The sequence below is a fragment of the Ciona intestinalis genome, chromosome 10 (assembly GCF_000224145.3).
Source record: "Ciona intestinalis chromosome 10, KH, whole genome shotgun sequence".
In the NCBI taxonomy this organism is placed as follows: domain Eukaryota; kingdom Metazoa; phylum Chordata; class Ascidiacea; order Phlebobranchia; family Cionidae; genus Ciona; species Ciona intestinalis.
The window spans coordinates 3,569,320-3,593,223 of NC_020175.2; the positions used below are offsets into that span (position 1 = coordinate 3,569,320).

Genomic DNA, 23,904 nt, shown 5'->3' on the forward strand with positions numbered 1-23,904 from the left:
GTGTTTTACCAGTTATAAAATTTAGTTGTTAGCGATATAGTAGTTATATAGTTGTACCTGGTCTTTATTAAGCGTGGTTCGTGTCAGTTATAAAGCAAAAGAAGCGGAATTTCAAGAGGACACGGTTATATGATCTTCAGTTGCACGTCAAGACACCAGAACGGTAGGATAATTATTTCAATGAGTGGCGCGTAAAAAACGTGTTCGGATTTTTATCAACGAAAAAATGTATGCTGCAAAAAAATACGTTCAACCTAAAGGCTGTACAGGCTATCCAATTTATAAATTTATGCAAAGAGAATTTTTATTTCAAACTTTTTTTATATAAGAAAATTGTTATTTTTCCCCAGTGGTGTAGCCTCAGGTGTGGGCATATATGCCCTCTAATCTTATAATCAACTATCTTGAAAATCTGCAGAGAACTAACTGTAGCATAGCGCTACTACTTGGCAGTGGGGAACCAGCTTTTATAAACCGACTTAGACCATGAGGTAACGTTGTCACAGATGCACCTGTATGATTCGGAGACATGTGTTAATATGTGCCTGGGTCTTTTGTCCTGTGGCCACTCATTTTTCTTCTTTGATCACTGAATGGGTTGCAATGAGTTCATTTTCATTGCTTCATTAAAGCAACTGTAGATCAAACCCAAAGCAAGCTATCCTTTCTTTTGAATGGTATCTCTGCCAACAGTAACATCTTCATGTGTTTGTATTGTACTAACTTGTTTAATTTACTTTTTGCGGTTGGCTTTGATACGTATGTGAAATGGTTTTGGCTGCATCCGTTTGTCTGTCACTGTAGATCACTCATTGTAATATTGGCTTGCGCAATGAAGCATCCACAAATGGACTTGCACGTCGAACTGGGGAGTTCTGTGTATTTTTATTATTTCAGTTCTGCATTTCACAGCCTGGCCTTTTTGAATGAGCATTAATTGACTAATTCGATGATTTGATTTGTCCCTGTGTAAGTACAGAGCAATATTCACTGCTCTGTTCTCACCATATCAAGTGAGGCACAACCATCATATGCTAGTGCTACATCACCTGGCATATTAATACCACATTAACAGATATGGTATCAATTCCTCATTTATAAGCTGTGACACCACCACCATGCATACTCTTAGGCCTGCCGGTTAGCGGGCAGCATACAGCGCTTGTAACGTTTTTTAGCAAAATTCATTTGATTCCATCAAAGCATGTTTACTGTACACACACCATTGTATGATGTTATACTTCACGAATGAGAGCATTTGTTTAATTGTTTCTTGGTTTCTGAACCTGTACAAGTTATTGGGCAGTCTTATAATATAAACTCAAGAAAACTCCCCTAAAAGTGATGTAGCCATATTAAAAGCGATATGCCTACTTATAAACTTTAAAGGGTAGGGTATATTCCCCCAAAAAATTCACTAATACGCACATAAGGCTGCCCAGTGCCCAGTCCCTTCCATACCTGCATGCCCGTGTGTGAGTGGCAATACATTATTTAAAGCTTGTCTGCCCACTTCAACAGGCAGCAGCATTTACACACTACTATTTGCATGCCCAGTTTTACAACAAAGTATGCTTCGGTATTCGATTTAGAGCATGGTGTTGTTGTGTTGCATTCGCCTTCCAAAATAGGCGAATGCAGCCTAATCATATGTACTAGATAACCCCTGGTTAGCAACATAGAAGCTGTAATTTGTTTTACAACGCTTTAGAATTTTGGTGTGCTGGTTTTTGGTGATTGATTATTTTAACTTAGTATTGGACGTTTATTTATTGTAAATGCTAAAGTATGTACTATGTGTAGGACAGATTAAGCCTTTTTGTTTAACTACCACAAAAAAACCCACACACAGTATTATATAACGGTTTAAACGGTATCACATAACACTGTGTTTATAACATTGGCACACCACAGTGACAAAACAACCACATTAGTCATTCATATGGCTCCACTATACAACATTAGCTCTTTCTCTTTAATAGGTCGCTTACATTCCACCACAAATGCGGATAATTCTGTTTTTCAACGGGTTTTTAACGGGTTTACGTATATATAGAAAGCAAATGCTGCATTTCTTTGAAAAAGAGCCATGTTTGCACCATGTAATGTCAAACCGCAACTGGTTCTTTACGATTTTCTTTAAGTCGGTTTACGAGCATCGTAAAATGGCATTTGCGCGTCACCCCACCCGCTGTACAAAGTAGCCACGACCAATGGACGTTTGTATGGTCCATTGCGCTCACAGAATGGCAGTAAAACCTTCCATCGCTGGAGGCCAAAAAGTTTATCTCAATTTCGTATATACTATACTTTAAACAGTGACGTGCCGTATACTTCATCCACTCAATCTAGAATTCTATTTATCTTCCAGTTTAAGTTGTGTGCGGTTTAATGTCGCCAACGCTGTAAAACTTCTGCCTAAATTGCCTATTTTATGACCAAATTCACTCTATCTATATTTGAAGGCGAATTTGTATAGCGATTTATGTCTAAAATTTACAGCGATATATGTGCGCCGAACATACCTAAATCCGGTTACCTAACTAGAAGCGGTGTCCGAATTCTTGTTCTTGCGCTTAGCCTTTAAGTCGATTACATTTGATTATACGTCACCAGATCACGCGTTTAGAGAATTGTTGGCGATTACCGCTTATATAATGGTCATATAAACAAGTAGGAATTAAAATGCACCCTACGGCACCAACCCACAACACAAGGCCACAGTATATAACTATAGTCTATATATGTGCTATTTCGGTAAAAAAAATGCCACCCTTCGTGGCCCACACACAGGGTAGTTGATAAGAGGATTCAGCATACGTGATAAAGCTGGCGTTTATCTAAACTTTCAGTCGACCTACATCGCGGTTGCTTAGGCACTGAGCCCAAAATAATACGCCATACTTCATACGTTAATAATCCAGCCAAGGTTATCATTCCGATACCTTGATAAGAAAAGTTATAAGTTTTCGAAATGGTAAAATACATATAGGATCGTGTTTTATCTCTTGGTGCGTCTCCATTAACCACCGGCCCCACTCAGTTCATAATATTCGGGTATTTTCATTCTATTTCTCCGTCGTTATATTTGCCCAGAGAGGCGGTTTGGTTGCCTTATCGTCCGTGCAAACAAACCGTGTTGTCATGTCTTTCTTTGCGATTCGCTTTCGGCCTTTATTAGACACTCGAGCCCACAAGTACGCATTTTAATCTCACCCACTTGATTACACCCGTATACGTTTAATTAAACGTACAAAACCTCATTATATTATGCAAAACCCGCAAACAAAATTTGCAGAATTTCGCTACCAAATTCCATTCGTAATCGCCACCTATAATTTTCGTTCCCAAGTGCTTATTTCGTAACGAACCTCTATTCAGACGTGTTGTTATTCTAACGACGCAGCGTCCAACCTTTCGCGCTGTATCTGTTGTTCTTGTCGTCGCATTTTAAAATCACATACGTTCGAAAATGGGACTGTTATTTCAAACGTGAGCGAATAAATAAGTTCGCTGTATCACTGCCTATTAGTCAGTACAGTATCAAATCCATACGTGCTTTTAGTTGTGTGTGACTTTTAATAAATCTAAACCGCTTACATTTGATTAATTATGCTCAACACTTTGCCGCTGTATGTATTTCTCACGGACTTAACGTATCTTGCCAAGCTGTTAAACTGCCACCACCGGAAAACAAGACTCATGCATCCTAATTTCGAATCACTAACAAGAAAAACTGCTTCCAAAGGCACTTAACTAAGATAAATTGCAATCATTTTTAATTGACTCAATTATTCGTATCTATCGTACCCTAGTGTGTTACATACTCGTTTGATGACACCTATATAACTTCAATATTTAGTAGGATGGGGGAAGATGGGACACCTTTAGCATATAATATCCAAATAGCCTGATCGTGTTTTAAACAATTCACAACGGTACATGAAAGTCGTGAGAATACAGTTTTATAATTCTTTTAAGGTTTTTTGTTTACTACCAAATGAGAGAAAAATATAATGAAACGGTGTCCCATATTACCCCACCCTACTATACTATATTGGACCTACTAAATTATATTGGTGTTAAGGATAGATGCAAGTATTTTTTGTAAGTTTGTAACTGGTATTTTTGGCTTCACTTTGCTTAATCGAATGAAAACTTCGCCAACTCGGTGCATTTGTTTTACCGTTGTAAAACACACAGGCCTCGGTGTAGGGCATATGTAAAATTATACAACCTTTGACGTTTCGCATACTATTGACATCTGTTTTATAATAGACCAGTAACTTAAATTAATACATGCCGGCCTTTAAGGCCTATGTAAAGTTATACAACCTTTGGCGTTTAAAACCTTTTGACTTACGTTATGGTTATATAAAAGCCCAGTTACTTGAATAGTGCGCAATAACATGCTAGCAATCAATAGTAGTTGTATGTAAGCGAGCGATTTGAGCTGGTTGCCTTTTCCGGCCGAGTTAATACAAACAAACCGCGTCACGCAACCGGATAAATTGTATACACGCCCGCAGCTTTTCCAATATAAATCCCATACTGTGCCGTGCAACATAATCTAATTTACGCAGATATCACGGACCGATTGCGTGAGATTAAATTGGTCTGGAAAATATCAACAGTTAAGAGAAACGTTCAATTGCTTTGCTTGTTTACGGAACAATGTCGCAACGCTGCGTATTTCCGCAGCCGGTTTTAACCGCTCTATTCCGGCCCGTTTATTTATTGTGCAAACGCAACGTAGAAATGGACGTCCGGAACTCGCCCAAACACGTATCAATAGTAAAATATGACCGAGCAAAAATACGATCTTTATAATTCAGTTCAAGCCTGTCAAAAACCGCAAATGTTACCAATCCACAAGTCACTTTGCGGCGCTTCTTCTTTCGCCAAGGCCAATTTTCAATCGTAATTGGTTACCTTACCAGTGAGGAGGAACGCGTGTTCGGCACGGCGTTTCAAACCATTTTGATGAATACGTTTAGTGTTGCAATTTGTATCTTGCTTGTGGTAAAAATGCGCATTTTAACGACAGTTTACAAAGCAGAAGGCGCAGCCGCATGTAATCCCGCTTGACAGACAGTATTTAAATTTAACAGGCAGTTTTGTTTAATTACATGTCAGCAAAACAATTCGCTAAATCAGCCGAATCAATCAGCAGGTGTTCAAACAGGTTGTTATTGACAGGCTTCGCGGTTTGTTACAAAACATATGTCAGCACCATTACGATTGCGCAACTCAAGTCTAGATTCAGGTGTTTTGAGTACCCGTTCCATACACTCAATGATTAATAAGCCAACAATCGGTAAATGAATTCCCGTCGGTGTGTTTGTTCATATCCCATTATGCGTACAGGTCGATTAAGCCTATGTCTACACACACTACAGTAATTAATGTTAACAGCACGCGAAATGGGTCCGACATTCCCCTAATCTCTTACGAGTAGATTTACCGCGCTGCATAGTACCCGTTTTCAACCTAAATCCAATATAGAGCATTTTCAGCCGATATGCGCCGAACAAACGCTCGCTACGGACCATTGCTGATCAGCAGTGGAAATACCTTTGGTTAAAACCAGTCACCCATGTAAAGCCATTCATTCGCTGCACCCTGCGCCCTGTGTTGTAATATTTGGCAACCGTGGTAAACACACGTCCACTGTACCGTTCCCTCTCACGCTTTAGTTACTTTAAAATGGGAAAATACCGTCACCCCCAATCGAGCGTGAACAGGCAGTGCCTGTTTCCTATGGAAATGCGCCAAACTAACCACACCACACAAGTTACACTGACGCAAGCTTCCTTTAAGGTTAAATTCGACTTACGTACGTATCACATATTTTAGCGATGACGGATCACAGATTCGGCGTGTGATAAATTTACTGTTGTAATCCTAACCGAGTCACACCGCAGGATTAAGCACATCATAGTTTAACTGTGTTATCCTGCGTCATTGTGCCTATTAAAACACGTCATAAAAAGCGTCGTATTGTCTAACCCGACTCGGAAATAACCTTAATATTATTTAATCCAACGTCTTTAATCCACTCTCACACTTATGGTTTATAAACTTTATAAGCATATTATGTTTGTTCCAGTAATATTAGAGTCTCTTGTATGAAACTTATCTGGCTCTGTTCGAATCATCGTTGTTTGGGATTTATTTCACCCACGAGATGTCGCTGCAGAGTGGTCCCGAGGTTTGACATTCGTCTTTATTGATTAAACATTCCTTTATACTTGTACTGTTTACATGTACGTTATGTTCAATACTGCTGGTTTATTTAATGCACATTTTAGTTTTACATAAAAAATCGCCTGTACCACCCCACTCCTAAAAAAAACGCAAAAAATCGTACCACCCCAGTAGTGTATAAAATTCGGACTAGTAGGCAGCCATCCCCGTATATAACTAATTAAATTGCTTTGATTAGGGCATAGGGGTTAGGTCAGGTGCGCCTTACAAAAATACGTTGTCACCGAAGCGTAAAACAGCGCGATTTGATTGGTTTAAACTAGGTGTGGCTGCGTACAAGTGTATATCTTTCAAATTGGCAACTGTAATGTTATATAAACCCAGTTATAAATCTAAACCACTTTTCCAATTCCAAATCCAAATCTTAATTTAATGAATTCGAACACCCGGGTTTCGTCCGTCATGACGTCATCGCCTACTATGCATATTGCGTCATAACTCAAATCGATATCTCCAAGCAGTCACGAAACCGATTACGCTTCCGTAGCTGCGCTTAATGGAATTATGACGTCATAATTGAAGTGACGTGCACAATCGATATTCGCTGACGTCACAAAACCGCATTTGGAAACTTTTTAAAAAGGTGTGTTTCGCCAGGTCTTAGTTCTTAAGATTGCGTATTTGTTATACAAGCTTAATTGCTCTTAATTAATGTGATTCTGGCGTTTTGTCGTTGCGTTTATTATATAAGCACGCCATTTAAATTGCTCTAGGGCTTAAAGACTTTAATTCTTCTGTCGTGCTTTCGCAAAACAGTTTCCCCTTTTCTAAACTCCTACTAAAAACGTGGTCAATTTTTCGAATTCGACGAACCCCAAACCCGCAATTATTTCTAAAGTTTTAATTTTCCCCTTGCCCGTCACTGATGGCTCTCGTTTCGCCCTTATTATCCATTCCACAACCTCGCCACCAAATTCCCCCAGCTATAACCAAGGTTTCCACTCCCGCCTTTAGTATTCATTCCCCAAGGGAATTGGCCGCTTCCCGATCAATTTCCCGTCGGCCGTCTTTTGTTTTGCCAAGTCAACGCAATCGGAGGCAGTTTCGCCTTTTTTATTGAGCAAGAAGAGTAAAAAACACACAGGGCATATGAAATGGCCATTATTCATGTTCAGTGGGCCGTACGCTTATGGTTTTCACTTTTCAGAGAGTTTTTGGTTTTTCATTATACATTGCAATTTAATATGCTCCAATATAATTGATTTCTTCACAATTGCGTGTAGGCCCAAGGGACTATGTGTCATTACGAAAATTTGCGCCACTGTATGTTATGTATTGGCTTTTGCATTTTAATTTTTGGTCTTATTTAACTGCATCTATGCGAATTTAGTGCACCATGCTCTAAATTGCTATCAACGTTTGATTTTTCCGCACAAAACATATAAACAATCGTTATTAGGCGAGTTATTTCATTAGAAATGTTTGCTAAAAGTGTTGTTTTTTGTCAAATTCTCAACTCGCTAAAATTAGAATATTCATAAAAAAAGAAGAAAATGATAAAATTTAAACCGCTGAATTAAGTCCTACAAATTCATGATGAAAAAGGATAAAATAAACAAAATAAAACCGGTAAATTAATCCATTTAACCCAAACGATTTTAGGGCGTGTCCAAACAAACAGCTTAAAATAAACATGCGAAAATGCAGCAAATTTACTTAAGAATGTACCAAACAACTTTAAAACACGGCGCAGATTTTGCAAGGCGTTGTTTTAACGGTAAAATGCTAAACTGGGTACCGGTATATATACATAGTTTTTCATAAGGAATGCCCGAACCCCTGCCGTGTATGCATTTCGTCTCCTGCAGTGACACGTGCCCCTTATTCCCTTAGAGTCTAATTCCTTCACAGTTCGTCTAATGGACCAAGTTCATCCCAACAGCTTACCTTCATCCCAACAGCTTACCTGCCAACCCTACCATATAACCATACCGCACGCGGCATTAATATATGCATACAAAATTTCTTAAGGATACTTTGTATTCAGTCAAGCCACTACAACTATATACATGTACGTACGTGACCAATAAGTACGCCCTTTTAGCACACGCCGGTCGTTATCAAGGTACTGTACCGCTTTAAAACCGAGTCTGCGTAACGTTATGATTATGAATACATTTTACGACCCCTCCCCACGCGCGGCTAGGCAGTAGATGACGTAACCAGACTCCTTGTCTCGTGCCTATGCGTATTCCTGATGTCACAGTCACCGATTGAGCTATCATTCGACATCGATCCGGTACAAAAACCTAAAGCCTGCGAGGTTAAACGCCCCCATAATGCAGGGCCCTAGCCGCTGTGCTTTCCGGCCGCCGTTGCTCGTTTTTCCATTAGCTCACCGGCACGAGGTGCTCTTATTAATAAATTATAAGCCCTGGCAGCTTGTGTTGCACAGCGCGTAGCATATTTTGCTTAGCCTCGCTTCTCAGCTGTTGCCCGCTTATCTGCCGACGCCGTCGTCTCACTAAAGCCGCTGCTTAGCCAACGGTGCAAGAACCTTAGGATCAAAGTGGTTTAGCGCTCGCACGAACAATAGGCGGGGCCCTAACCTTAGGGTCGCGAACGGTTCTAATCAATGTAAAAGCAGTTTTAGCCATAGATTTGTTGTCTTGGTTGAGTCAGTTAAGTCCCCCATCTGTCGTAGTTCATTTACGCCGTACGATGTAGAATAATCGATTTTTGATGAGATGTCAAAAAGTAAGAAATTTGAGTTCAGTGCGCCCTTTGCATAAAACAACATCTGCTGCACTCAGCAGCTATGTCGTTTTTTTTCTATTTTATAAAGGAATAAATTTACTACGTATTGACCCACGTCGCTTCCAATTCCATGCCCAATACCTCGTCTTGAGATATCAGTCGAAATTTGATTCCGATCGACTTTTTGAACCAAGCCAATATATTTCTAGAAATTTTCTTATCTTTATGCACTATAAAGCTATAGATTTTTGCGTGTTATATGTCAGTTATAGTTGTTATAAAAATAGACAACCTGTATTTGTATGTATCGGTCGCACGTACGTCAAACCATCGATTATTTATAATTATTCTTTCGCTGTATACTGCTTGTTCTTAATTAGGTCAGCGTCATAAATCGTGCCCGGCAACGTAGCGTGGTTTTGCTTACGGAACCCAACGGTTTAAACGTATACAAAGTAAAACTCCCGTTTTATAAGATATATTTACGCCGCTGATAACTAAACCTTTGATTCCCGTTGCCTCCCACTGAGTTGCGTAATCCTGTTTACTCTTACAAGTCGTGGAGTGAGTTCCATCCCCAAAACTGGCCGTCTTTAATTCCCATCGGGTTGCGAAAGATGACAGTTTTGTGTGAAATTTCATCTGCGCCTCCCGGGATCGAGGTCTGAATTCATGAAAGGCAATCGCCAGTTGTTTCAACACACAGCTGTTGGTATGAAGCTTCTACGTCACCAGCTTCTAGTACCATACAAGCGTATCTATTTTCTAAGTCGACCGCCGTTATTACATATTGTTTTAAATATGTATGTTCTGACACTATGTCCCCTTATCGTTTTTGCTTATTATTGTTGCAGTAGCAGAAGCAACGTCTAATAAAGGCGCTTTGTTTTTCTTTGTTGTTGAACCTCTAAAACAATGCCGTACTCCCATAACATAACGTACATGGGCGATTCTTTGTTGTTTACTGGAAGTGCCATGCAGAAGCAAGTACTGCGTCATATTGACTTAATTTTTAGTCATATTTTGCGCTGACAACAATTATTGCAAAGCATTCGGTGGCTCGACTGCTTCGTCATATACCAAAACATTGCTACGTTGTTATGCGTTTTGAATTTACCAGGATTGTAGGGTTGTGCAGTCAGTTTTCGGTTGAATTTGGCCGGATGCCGCATTCGAAGTTAGTGCATCTAACTCTACGAGGTCGTGATTGATTCTTTTGTTTTGCCAACGTAGGTTGTGTTCGTAGGTTGTGCGGGCGGAAAGTAACATGTAGCCGGGTAAACTAAGTTACTGAGACAGTTAATTTGCCGTCTGTTCCCGCTGGGACATTAAGCAGGTCCCGTAGATTGAGGAACAAACGTTAGATATAAACACTTTCGCCTGCCAGCCGCATTGAGATACCCGCTGACGATGTCTGGTGCTAATTGCATTTGAGCCTCCCTGGACGTAGTCAGCTGTCTCCCCGAGCTTTTTTCGTTCCCCTGACAGTTCGTCCGGCCGCAACGTAAAGGAACGAACAAAAGAACTCAGGTTTTCTCTCTTTGACGAGCCGATGTTGCTCCGTGCGCCTTTTTCCTTTCGCACCCTGCTTTGGAACGATCGTTACGTCGCTGAATTTGCTCTACTGAACGTGCGACGAACGTAGCTGTCGCAAGTCGCACTTCTGTCACTATAATAGCTACAGTCGCGTTACAGAATCCAGATCAGTTCGTCTAGTTACCGTAATGCAAGACAGTAGCTCCAGGGGCAAGAAGCAATATTTTACATACCTTCTAACTGAGCCAGAGAGCTTACAATAGATCTTATTCTCCTGAAGTTGTTTTAGGACGTCTATATAACTCTTTGTTTGCGTGCAGCATTGTTATTAGGATTTATTATTGTTTTCCTGCTACCTGGATACTCTTATAGAGGATATCTTGCTTCAAGGAAGGATATATATTCCTTACACGATACTTCTCTGCTTACCAACTGTGCTATTCAGTGATAGACTCTCTTTGCCCAGGGGCAAAACTTAGACCAATTGGCCCATTGACCTTGCGTTTGATCGGGCTTACATTTCCCTGCTGTCATTGTGATGATTTCCGGTCAGTCTACTTGTGAGTGGCAGACCGTACAACCTCAAGTAAACGGCCACATCGACCAGGCCCACCAGCAACAACAGCTAGCAGCACAAGGAATGGTACCACCTGGAATCCCAATCATGTTGCCTCACCCAATGCTAACAGCCCAATCAGCGTCTGTCCCCAACTGGGTATGCTTCGTCAACAAACCTATTCTTTATCTTTCCTTATACCTCTTGCACCACTGTCTCCAAAATCACACACAGAACACTACACACCACACAAGCTTAATTTTACTACAATATTTTTAGATTTCTATCGCTCTTTTTTAACCTTGCAATTCTTCACAGGATCCCAACTCAACCCAAGCAGCAAGTGCGAGCGGCACTGCCCCGCCTTCGACCGTCACCACCTTTGTCAATAACCAGTCCATCCCCAGCACTATCACTTCAACCTACATGAATTCAAGTCAGTCCGACACCGCCACCTACATGCAGAACTCAGTCAAAACTGAGGTGGGTGTCACCCCGAGCCCCAGTGTGGCCCCGTTTGTGAACCAGTCAATGAAAGAGATGCCGCAGTTGCCCCAACACCCTGGCATGTTTCCACAAGCATATTTGCTGCCAAACGGTCACACTGCCACAGCTGAATTCGTTCAAGCTCAAGCTGCTGTTGCTGCTGCGCAGGTAAGAATTTAGTTGCCTATTTTGCACTACAATATCTATAACTGCTCCAATAGGTCTAGCTAAATTTCTCTTATGCTGTAACCAAGGGCTTCCCAAACTGGGGGTCACTTAACAAACTTTAGTGGTTGCTGAAAGTATACCAATTTTACACAAATAACCTCATATATTATACCTACTATTAACTGTAAGTGTCCTCAAAAGTCTTTGGCTATTAAACTGGTTTGCTTATAAAGTTCAAGAAGCCCTTTTGTAATATGCCATACTTCATTGAATTAGGAGCTTTGGCATATAATCTTATGCAATAAGTGTGTATTTAATTACATTACCAGTCATAATAAAAAGCCATAACCATTTACAGGGTCAAGCTGTTGCAGTAGGCGATGGTTCTGTCCCTTCCACGTCTTCAGTTGGTTATTCAGTGACCGGACAACCCATAATCATGATGGACCCCAACCAGGTCCCCAATGGTGGGGTACCGGTCACCCATGTACAAACTCTTGCCCTACCTGCTCCTAATACCTCAACTGGCTCAGGAAGTTCTGTGGTAAGTTCTAATGCATTGTATGATCAAATTTAGTTACGGTAGGGTTGGGGAAAATGGGACATTATTGGTACATAAAGTAGGGTGGGAAAGATGGGACACCATTAGCACGTGATATCCAAATATCCTGGTCCTGTTTTAAACAATTAATAACGGTCTATGGGAGCCATACGGATACGATTTTAGAATTCTTTAAATATTTTTTGTTTACTTCCAAATGGTACGAGAAAATAGAGTGAAAAGGTGCCCCATCTTTTCAAACCCTACTATAACTAGAAATTTATAAGGCATTGTAATTTGAAATTTGTACGATATTTAAAATTGAAAGTGATATGTCAAGTGTTTGTATAGTGAAATCTTTGTATTTTGACTTTCATATAGCAGCTGCCAAATTAATAACAATTTTACTTCGATATTTAAACTCAGTCTATACAGTGCTATGAGTTGTGTATTAGAGTTACATCTATGCTCTTAAACAATGTAACATCAAACGCATTTGCTCTACCCAACAAAACCCATTAGTAGGCATGAGAACATTTTCCTAAATTCCCCAAGGACTAAATGATGTCATCCTATATTTTGGGCCGGGCCCTTCGCGAAACTATTAACTTCTATGCGGGCTCTAACAGCGCAAAATGAGTGGAAGTGTTCTGTACCAGATCAATGCTGGTTTGAATAATTTATACCTTTGTAAAGCACCCACCCCTCTACCACGTAAGGTGTTTGAGCTAAATCGATTCAAGAAGCCATCCCACCAACATGCACTTAGCCCAAATTGAATATTTTCAACTCTTATAGCGAGTCTAGTTTTAAATAAAATTAAGCAGTTTTAACAAAAAGACTTGACTTAAAATCGATTTTTTTTTCAATTTTATATAGAGTAAAATCACAAAAAATTCAACCTTACTTAGCCCAAATTGAATATTTTTAACCCTTATAGTGATTCTAGTTTTAAATTAAATTAAGCAGTAACAAAAAGACAAATTAAAACTTAAATTATTTGCATTTTTATTAAGTTTTATAGTCAAATCTCAAATGTAAAAATTTAACCTTATATTAAACTATAATGTTTCATGAAGCAGACTGCCCTGTTGATCTGTAGGATATAATATAAAAGCAACTGTTTACTGTCGCCCTATTGTCCGTCTGTTATTATTAAGTCTTGTGCATTCTTCCTAGCCAATAATCACCGTAAATTATTCAGTGACTAGATCAAAAGGGTTAATGGCAAAGTACTACAGCAGAATAATAGAATGGACTTTTTGTCCAACCTGCTAAGTGTATTGTGACTTGTTTTGTGTAAATTTTCCTGGCATATACTTGGCCATTAGCCATTAATGTGAATAGAACATGCAATTTTAAATATATAGCCTAATCATAAACTGCTTTTTTTATCATGGCCAGTCCTTTAAGTATACCCTGAAAAACCCTGAAAATTTACTTGAATTTGACTTACAAGTTAACATTACCATGTAACAAAAATAGTTTGAGTTGTTTATATACTTTTTGTGTTTATAAGAACATGAAGCCCTAATGAATTTTATAATTATATAACTAAAATTTTGTCTTTTTAATTTTGACCTTTGTTTAACTTTGTCAGGTGAACCAAATTCATTCCACAATTAGTAACAACTCTAATTAGGACCAATGGCACAGCTAGAAAAAATAAGGGAAAGGGGTTTAAATTTTATTAATCATTTAGTTTCAGGGGGGTGGGGGGCTCAAAACACCTAGCTGAAGTACTATTGGGAAGACTTTCCTACCATTTTTTACTAAATTTTTTTTTTTAATCTTTGATTTTTATCTTTAGACTGACGAGGCGTCCTCATCTACAAAGAGCGATGCTGTCGACCCAAATAAAGTAACCAATCAGAAGCGTCTTCACGTCTCAAATATTCCGTTCCGATTCCGAGATCCTGACCTGCGACAAATGTTTGGGGTGAGTTTTACTTTTTAAAACAGAAAGGCAAAAAATAATTTTGTGTTTTCATTTCATAGGTAGTTAATTAGGTTTGTACTAAATATAAGTTTTTTTTCTGTTGGTATAATTAGAAAACTCTGTCATAAATCCAAGGTCCCATGGTTTGATTGTAGTATGACCTTTGATTGTAGTATGATATAGAATAGAATAGCTTTTGTATTTAACTATTTAATAACCAAGCAACTGGCTTGTATGCTGTATGATGACTACAGTGAAACATCTTTTCAATTATAATAAGCCTTTAATTTCAGCTAAGTGGCCACCCAAGTGACCTGCTGCATTAAAGGGTCCATTAATTAATGCAACTGATATTTATTTAAAGAGTCAATTAGACTACCATGTTATATCACTCATTCCCTATTATAAATCATAGCATCTGTTTTTTATTTTAGGATTTTTTTTAATTTTGTTTTTATTTTTGCAGAAACATGGTAAAATTGCAGACGTAGAAATTATTTTTAATGAACGTGGCTCCAAGGTGGGTTGTTTTTTAATATGATCTTTTGATCTTTGCCTATATGTTATGTAAGTGTTTTTACTAAACATTATCTTAACTGGATTTTATAAATAGTTTTGTATTAGTTTTAAAACACACTAAAAGTGATTATAGAAAAAAATACAACTAAAACACATTTTTTTAAATTTTTTTCAATACTGAATATTAGCCATTCTGCTATCCATTCAACTACAAATAGTCTTAAAGTTTGGAAATACATTATACTTTTTTTGTTTTAAATTAGCTTTATATAACATAAATGCCTAATGGCAACCATTTAAAACAAAAAAGGACAACTCGTCTTTAATTTAAATACATAATATAAAGTTATAAACAAGTTGTTTTATTTATAAGACTCTATAGTTAAGTTTTTAGGCAAATTCATAATTTATACTTTTTTTTAAAATCCTTTATATATATAATGTAGGTTGCAACATTTTAAAGCAACCGCCTTTTTTCATTTAAATGCACAACATAAACTAACTCATTTATTTATAAGACTCTATAGTTGAAAGTGCGTTCTGGGACACAAATTTAAAAATTCCCAATATGGCCATCACGCCATATAAATCAACAGATTAAAAATTAAAATTCCTAAATTCTCCAGGGTTTTGGTTTCATTACGTTTGAAACAAAGGAGGATGGAGACAGAGCAAAGAAGGCTCTGCATGGCACCATTGTTGAGGGAAGAAAAATTGAGGTATGTGTAGTTAGATAGGTATTTTTTAACTGTTTCAGCAAAATACTTTGCTTCTTCTTTGTAAATTGGTTGTAGGAATTATGTTTTTATAGTTTTCAGGTTTTATTTTGTATTTTAGCGCACTAGGAGCTGTTGCGTTCTATAATAAATTTCTTTCAGTGGGATTTTAAGGGTATATTCACCAGTTTTTGAGGTTTCTGACGTGTTTTCTAGAATTTTCTATCATTTTGCATTTACAACACGTTGTGCCAGACTTACATGGCTTATTGGAAACAAAGGTGAGTTGGTTGCCTGCACATTCGGGCATGGCAATAATGAAAGCAGACCAAACATTAAGTTGCGACCACAGCATGAGAGATGCAGTAGCCCATTCGTAAAGTGCCGACATTCTACTGGCAATCTAGGAACAGCAAACTGCGCTCTTTAAAAAGTAAATTTTGAATTCGAAAAAAAAAACACTTCTTAAATCATAAAAAAATGGACTTTTGAAAATTTTTTGTAGAAAAAGATAAAAATGCAATATTTTTTGGTATAAAGCGGTAAAAGATTTCCATTTTCCATAAACGGGCCTTTAAATTTATATAAATTGGGTTTGCTGTTGTTGCGAGTGCCAGTGGAATTAGCGTTGTATCAGTTTGACATAGCTGTGGGCGGAGCTTCTCTTGCGTTTGTCCTGTCAATCATAATCGTCATATGACCTTCGGCTGCACCAACGTTTGACAATCTTGCCTGCAAGTATACGAGTGATCTATCTATGCCTGGGTTGCATCGCAAATTCCATAATTCTATCTAAACACAAAAACACAACTTGTGTTTTCGTGCTTAAAGTCTCATTCACATCTATATTCTTTTCTCTGTGTCTTACTCTCTTTAATTTAAAAATATTACAGAATTTCGATAAGTTTAGTAAACCCAATATTGTGACACCTTTATTTTGTTTCTTGAATATCTTTTTAACAAATAAGATACTGCCATACAGTTTTAAAGCTATAGTATGACTGTTTTGGTGAGAATAACTAGTTTCAAAGCAATTATATAACTGTTTTAATAAGAATACCTGCAAAAATAGTAAAAATTCTTGTTTTTCTACTGGTATCAATACCCTGGTCTGTTTTTGTTTTATTTTAACAAAGTTGGAGATAAAGCTCTCACTTTTCCTCCTTGTTTATTTCTTCTATTGCTCCTCCCACCTCTTCCCTTCTCTCTCTCCCACAGCAAGAGCATGGGTTTTATTAATGTTATCAGTTCACTTGTCGTATCTGAGTAGTCGATTTAGTGGTGAACAGACCAGACTTCTGGAGGGGGCATGTTGTTTATTATGATGATGATTTGAAAGCAATGGTAGAGCATGCTGTTTAACAGAAATACTTCACAATAATGTGTAACATACTTAACACATTAAAACGCACAGAAAAATGCTGCGAAATTTAAAAAAAATCGCACTAATTATAAAACTACACACTTTTACTGCAATTCAGACAGTAAAACAAATTTTTTTCGGAAAAAAAATTTAAAATTACATTTTTACAAAAATTTTAGAACCCACAAGGTTCTATTTTTTTGTGATATTTGTATCAGCAACATGCTTTACCATTGCTAAAGGGTGGTGGAACCATCAGAGGCGTGTGGTGCAAATTTTTGACCACTCTATCCAGTATCATACTGTATGTGGTTGTTTAATTAATGAAACTGCTTTTCATTTGCCATTAATTTGCACCAAGTAATGATAGAGGTTGTCTCCTAATGAAAGCATCAAATTGGTTCAAATCTCATCGTGCTGTCTTGTAATTTGATACCCAGCGATAGAAACTGACATCTTTAAAATTCATGGGTCTATCCGAATGCGTAAATCCGAAAAAAACATCATTTTTTACTAAAATAAAACCAAATTCCATCACAGTTTACATTATTTTTCACCCAAAATGATATAATCTGTGTTTTTTTTAAATACCATAAATTTTTTTTTTTTTAACAAAAAAACGTTTTTTTGTCTGTTTTTTTTAGTTTTTAATAAAACTATTTTACCAAATATCACTTCTAGTATAATAGTTACATATTAAAACAGTGTAAAGCCTAAACTAAATCCTGTTAAACGTAAAATTTTATTACAATCTCTTACTAGCCCTCGCTTTGAACTGAAATTGAATTTGGTTTTTATTTAATTTGAATTGAGTTCCGTACTACACTTACGCATTCGCGGTGGGCCCTGCAATTTAAAACAAAACCTACCAGCTTATGAATTAAAACCTCTGCATGGGTATTTTCTAGAAGCTGTTGAGTATTATACATCAGTTGATTTAACACTAAATATGCATGTTTGACTAGCCTAGTACAACAGAATGTCGTTAGCTAAAACTGACACAAACATATATACTGAAAAGGCTATTGAAAATTATGATTGTTATTGTTTTAAACTAAAAAAAACGAAATCTGCCTGTTTTAAATATGTCATAAAACTAATTTATCCATTTTTTCATTTTAGTTTAATTTTTTCATCAGAATGTCCATAGTTTTAAGTTAGGGCAGTGAAAAAAAAACTTACTTACAAGCTAAAACAATATGCACACCCATTTACCCACAAATTTATTTTTTCCCAACCTATATTATAACATCCCATTAGCCCTAACCAACAATAAAAAATGGACTTCACCAATATACCCAAATAATACCTCCTATTACTTACATAATACCTCCTATTACTTACATACAAGTACCTTTATATTTTCCTTCCCTTTTAAAGGTAAATGACGCTACTGCAAGAGTCCAAACCAAGAAGCCAGCAACCCCACTTATAAATGGTAGGTTTATAGCATGCTGCATGATATGCCTTCTCATATTATGCTGTTGAAATGATACTCCATTTCCAAGCTACAAAATTTACCACACATTTGATTACAGTAATGTGAAAATATTTCGGAAAAATTGTTTAAGCTGGATTCTCCAGTCAGCAAACATTAACAAGTTCTACAGCATGAAATATACAGCGTGCCTGGTACATTGCTTCTCTTAACTATACTGCATTGTATTGTAGTCCATTTAAATTCCATGCAGGTGTCTCTATATACACTATAATGCAATGTAATATAGTCAATTCAAATTCCATACAGATGTTTTCTATGAAAAAATGGGGTAGTTTTTCAACTCTAGCTTAAATCTCAGGTCTTACAGTGTGCCTGCAGCCTGCTGTAGGGCCTTACCAATATGGAAAAAAATAGGAAATTTTTTTTACTTTTTTTTTTTCTATGAAATTTTTGCAAGCGCGCTGTTGTTTCATGCTGTAATCAGTCTGAATACACTTTCCTTTTGCATTTAATCCCAGTAACTCAAAATTTTAAGAGTTCATAATATCGCGTATTCCACATTTGCATGCAATCAGTTTTACAGCACTTTTCCTGAATTTTTGCCACTAAAATCTAGTTTTTAAGTTCCAAAAGAGTTTCTAATGCCAGTATTTAGTTTCAATTAGCTGTATACCAACGTAGTGGTACTTACAGCCAATCTAGTTCACCCAAAAAATATAATTTTTGCATACAACATAATAACACCCCTTTTAAAAAATTCACACTTTTTCCTTTTTCTGAATGTCTTAAAAAAATGGTGAAAAAATCTAAAAATGTGTTAATTTTTTCACCCCTTTGTATGCCACGGTGCCTGTGTGATGTTGTTTTCTGTTTTTCTCGACTTGCAATCATTATGGTGCGTTGTTGTTTGTTGTTGTAGGTCTAAAGTTGCCGCAAATGGTTGCCGCAAACCTGTATGACCCCATGGGTACGTAATTTTCATGCATGGTGTCTTACTGTGCATGCGTCTCATATAGCAGATATATAACACTCCGCACACCTGTGTTATAAACCCAGAAATGCCGCTCTAACTTTAGCTAATTTTTTGCAAAAAAAATTTTTTTTTAAATTTTTGCTAATTTTCGGCATAAAAATTTATTTTTCTTGTTAAACTAAAAAAAATATTCCCTTAAAAATTTTTTAAAAACGGAAATTTGACATTTCTGGTTTATAACATTGGTGTAAATTCAACTATATATAATCATTACTGCATGCTGAGTTTCTAACACACAGAACAAATAGGGTGATTTCTATTATTTTCCTTTGTGATTTGTAAAGCCCAGCAGCATGATATTAAACCGAACTTTTATATCAAATTTTACCCGAACATATTTACAATCACATGATTCTGTCCCACTAAATAAAGTTATATAAATTGGCTTCTCCAGACTTAAAGGTTTTGGTCTTACTATATGGCAGATAAATTTCTGTTAAATTAACTTTTTTAACCAGAGGAGCCAGTTTATGTATAGTAGGGTGGGGGAGGATGGGATTCCTTTTCATTCTATTTTCTCGTCCCATTTGGTAGTAAACAAAGAACATTCAAAGAATTATAAAACCGTATCCTCACGGCTCTCATAGACCGTTGTTAATTGTTTAAAACACAATTTGAATATTTTTATATTATGTGCTAAAGTTTTCCCGTCTTTCCCCACCCTACTATATAGTTTTTTATAATCTTTCCCCAATCTTTATATATAACAAATTATATAACATTACTAACTTTCCCAACTTTAGCAGCAGCAGTGCAAGTCAACCCACTAACAGCAGCAGCATACAGACAAACAGCACTTGCAAGAGGCAGAGGAAGAAGTCTCCTAGTTCGACAACCAGCGCTTGCAGCAGCTCCACAAATGGCTACAGCTGCAATACAAACCAATGGAGGTCTCATACCGTGAGTATTGTATATGTCCATAGCTTGCAATAACATACTGGTTTAAAAGGTCATGCATTATTTAAGCTTCCGTGGCACGGGATAGGAAGAATAGCGATTGTGTTTTGTTACGGGAACTTTACAGAGGGTGTTAGGGTCTTGATGGCTTGACTTATATTTGCGTCTCATTTTAAGTGCTTCATAATACTTCGGTTGCATCTCAGTAGGAAAATAATCACCCACGAATTTTTATATATAGTAACTTGTAAGCGGGTCTGAAGTGTATAAAACAGAACACCTGCGATATAACGGCTGTCGCTGCCCAACCACACAAAGACAAATAAGTTACATTCATTCATACCAATGCTCATACACTTAAAAAATGTAATTTAAAAAAAAATATTTTTTTCTTACAGGGTAATGTACGACACAAGCAGCTTGTACCAACCGGCTCCAACCGGTTACGACCTGTCTGCTCTCACTGCTGCAGTTCAAGGCGGTTCTGTGTTTTATGTAAGTTCAAGATTTGTCACCAAAATGGACAATCAGAAACTTCATTTACTAAATAACTTTTAGCGGCTTATTCAGTATAAAAATATAAGCTCTTAAGTCTTGTCGGAAGGCAAATAAAAGGCAGAAATACTATGTTTTTTTTAGCTAGATGAGCTGCTAAAAGACTATTTACCCTATTTCTTGTAGCTGATGTAACAGAGTACTTATTTATGAGCCTGAAAAACGAATTTATTGTTACCCCCAAAAAATCAGACTACAAAAATTAAACATAAAGTTACAAAAAACACTGGCCTAATTTTTTCCCCATTCTACAGCAACCAACTGCGCAAGGTATCCCAGCCGGTGCCACAGCATATACCATCCCGCAGTACGCCACTACACGTTACATACAAGCTGCTCCTGCCTCCCAAGGTGCCACGGCCGCACAACTGCAGGCTGGTTTGGCATACACTGCAGCTGGTGCCGTGCCAACTGCAGCCGCGCCACAACAATTGACCTACGCTACCCCGACCGCCATTTTGGACCCCTACCAACAGGCTGCCCTGACACCTGGGGCTTATGGGGTAAGTCTAGCATGGCAACCATGTTTCATACGTCGAGCATGGTAAATTTAAACCTTTCTACTACAGGGCATAAATCTCGCGCCTTTTGCGCCGCGATGGTTGTTTAGTTGTATTAGTTATATATTCCGTTTCTCACGCTCTCATGTTTCTTATAAATGAATATTACTTTTCAATTTAGTCTCCCATCCCCCTTTCGCCAATGGTCTAGTCTCCTGATTCATGGTAAGTTCACAAAGACGCATGCTGGCATGCACAGAACAATGCAAGTGGCGCGCCTAGTTTGTCCGAATCGTTGTGTGTCAAGAATGCGGTTGAAAAATCAGAACCTTGAATGTCGTTTCTGTAGAAAGCAACTAATTCAAGCCCTGCCTTAAAACACAAACCAATCAAAAGCGCTTAACGATTACCCCATAGCAATCATGCCTATCATACACTCTGCTACCATTGTGGGCGTATATGTCCTTGTACAAGATACTTAACAGCAAATACTCCAACCCAGTGGTCACTAATGGATTGTCCAAATCCCCAGCCATACATTAACACAAAAAAAATTAAAAAAAAAACCAACCCGGAAAATCATCACCCACAAAGTAAGTGAACACAAGGTGTATGAAACAGAACACCCATGTTATAACGACTGCCATTGCCCCAATAGGTTACATTTACAAATTCAAATATTCTCAGCAATTGAACCCTTATGACGTTGCTTTACCTACAGAATCAAACGTTGTCATCACTAAACTTGAAATCGTGCACGCCTAAACGTATGGCTTCATTTCATGAACAGTGTAGGCGCAGGTCGCTGCGAAATTGAGTGTCCATGATTTTGCCGCCTTTTTATTATTGTATAATCACTGCATTAAGCTTTATTCCATTCTCGGTAGTTAAATGCATGATTGAACTGTCATATGGGGTACTTTATATATGTGTTTCGGTTCAATGGGTCCTAACAACGCTTATTGTCGTTCCTAGCCGTCACTAACTCTTTGTCATTACGTCATAGCTATGACGTCACGGCGGTGCGCTCGTCGGTTGATTCTGTTGAAAAATTAGCTCGGCTCTCTTGTGTCCTATGTTTCACTGTCATGTCTGGGGGCCGTCCGCTTCGGCGGCGGTTGCACTGTGACGTCATATTGCGGATACACTGTGACGTCATAATGCGGTTGCACAGATGCCATATTGTGGTTGCACTGTGACGTCATATTACGGCTGTGCTGTGACGTCATGTTGCGGCTGTCCTGTTACGTCATTTTGCGGTTGCACTGTGACGTCATATTGCGGCTGTACTGTGACGTCATACCGCCGTTGCACTGTGACGTCATACCGCCGTTGCACTGTGACGTCATACCGCCGTTGCACTGTGACGTCATGATGTCGTTTCTTTGCCGAACAGCAGGCACCCTGGTGACACAGCATTGGACTTTGCATTTAAACGTTTTAGTTTGCTTCTCTGCTCTGTTGCATATTTGTTCCCACGTTATGTCGCCGCTTTGTCCACTTGCATGTCAGCATGTGTCCCTCCCGATTTCAGACGGGGGACGCCAGGATACGACATGTTTGTATGTATGGTTGGCAACAGACTCAGGGTACATTTTATAAGAAAACTGTGCCCTGGCTTGAATGGTTATATGAAGTTGGGTTAGGTCGTATTCACCGAATGAACAAACAGTTGTACAGGCTGTTTCAATATACATGGCTTGCGCAATAATCCATCAAACACGCGTGGAATTATGCATGCCAATGTGATTATGCAGTACAGCCAAAAAAAGCAGACAATAACTCCCCTTTAAACGCCGTACACTTTATAACTTGACACTGTACATTCCAGGCGACCTTAGCCCACCCTGCAAGAAGTTATCGGTTCACACCCTACTGAGAGAAAATCCGGATTCAACCGGCTCAAAGCGGTTCAGATTGCGAAATCCTTGAACCCTCTGCTTTTCGGAGGTGTTCCATATGAACTGGCCCTGACACGTCATCGCGAGTTCTCTAAAACGGGATTTCCCCGCTCAATGCAGTACGATCACCTCTATTCTGTGTTGACGTCAGTGCTTTTACCATTCTCCCGTTTATTGTCGCTTTGTATTTATATAAGCGAGTGCAGTACGTAGTCCAACCCTTTTCTCTCTCTCTCTTTTTTCTCACGATGAAATTGTTATTTTTTATTACTGCTGCGCGCGCTCGCGGCGGCGGACCGTTTTTATTACCGAAAGGCAGCGCCCCCTTTTTTCTGCAATATCTTTTGCCACGTATATACCCGACCCCACAACCCCCAAGCCGCTGGCCCTTTTTTCCGAAAAAATTAAACTGCCTTAAATCCACTGCTGCTACCGCCGCAATACCGACTCGCTTTTTTACCGCCGCGAGATGTCCCACCTTGGTGTACATAAACCTCCAGCTGCAACTCAGCATTTTTCCGTCCCCTACTCCCCCCTTGCAGTAAAAATTATCATGTTCGAACAAGAACGGTCATACACGTCCTTGCACATTTCTATTGCAAAACCGAACTCGAAAACCCGGGTTTTTTTGCCGTCGAACGTAAAATGCACTCATTTAGTGATAATTCTGTATCCCCTCTCCCCCCCCTGGTTTTCGGGTTCGAGTTTTTGCTTGTTTTTGATGACTACAAACCGTGTTGATCACCGTTTCCGCCCTTTGATTTATTAATACACGAACCCGACATTACA

At 38.3% G+C, this 23,904-nt stretch overlaps 1 protein-coding gene across 9 annotated transcripts; it reads left to right on the forward strand.

Moving 5' to 3' along the window:
• Nucleotides 1-23,904, forward strand: LOC100185985 (RNA binding protein fox-1 homolog 3). 9 transcript variants are annotated; one of them, XM_018813658.2, is made up of 13 exons: nucleotides 1-163; nucleotides 419-491; nucleotides 11,375-11,710; nucleotides 12,069-12,254; nucleotides 14,062-14,190; nucleotides 14,657-14,710; nucleotides 15,336-15,428; nucleotides 18,169-18,226; nucleotides 19,149-19,196; nucleotides 20,006-20,162; nucleotides 20,558-20,654; nucleotides 20,969-21,217; nucleotides 23,046-23,904. In XM_018813658.2, exons 3-13 carry the CDS (start codon nucleotides 11,483-11,485, stop codon nucleotides 23,091-23,093), a joined length of 1,347 nt encoding a protein of 448 aa, XP_018669203.1. In that variant the 5' UTR covers nucleotides 1-163; nucleotides 419-491; nucleotides 11,375-11,482; the 3' UTR covers nucleotides 23,094-23,904. The 9 variants fall into 9 exon arrangements, with proteins under 9 accessions (XP_018669203.1, XP_018669202.1, XP_018669198.1 ...); XM_018813653.2 differs by lacking the exons at nucleotides 1-163; nucleotides 419-491 and adding exons at nucleotides 9,979-11,215; nucleotides 21,396-21,439 and having other exon boundaries at nucleotides 20,009-20,162; XM_018813652.2 differs by lacking the exons at nucleotides 1-163; nucleotides 419-491 and adding exons at nucleotides 9,980-11,215; nucleotides 21,396-21,439.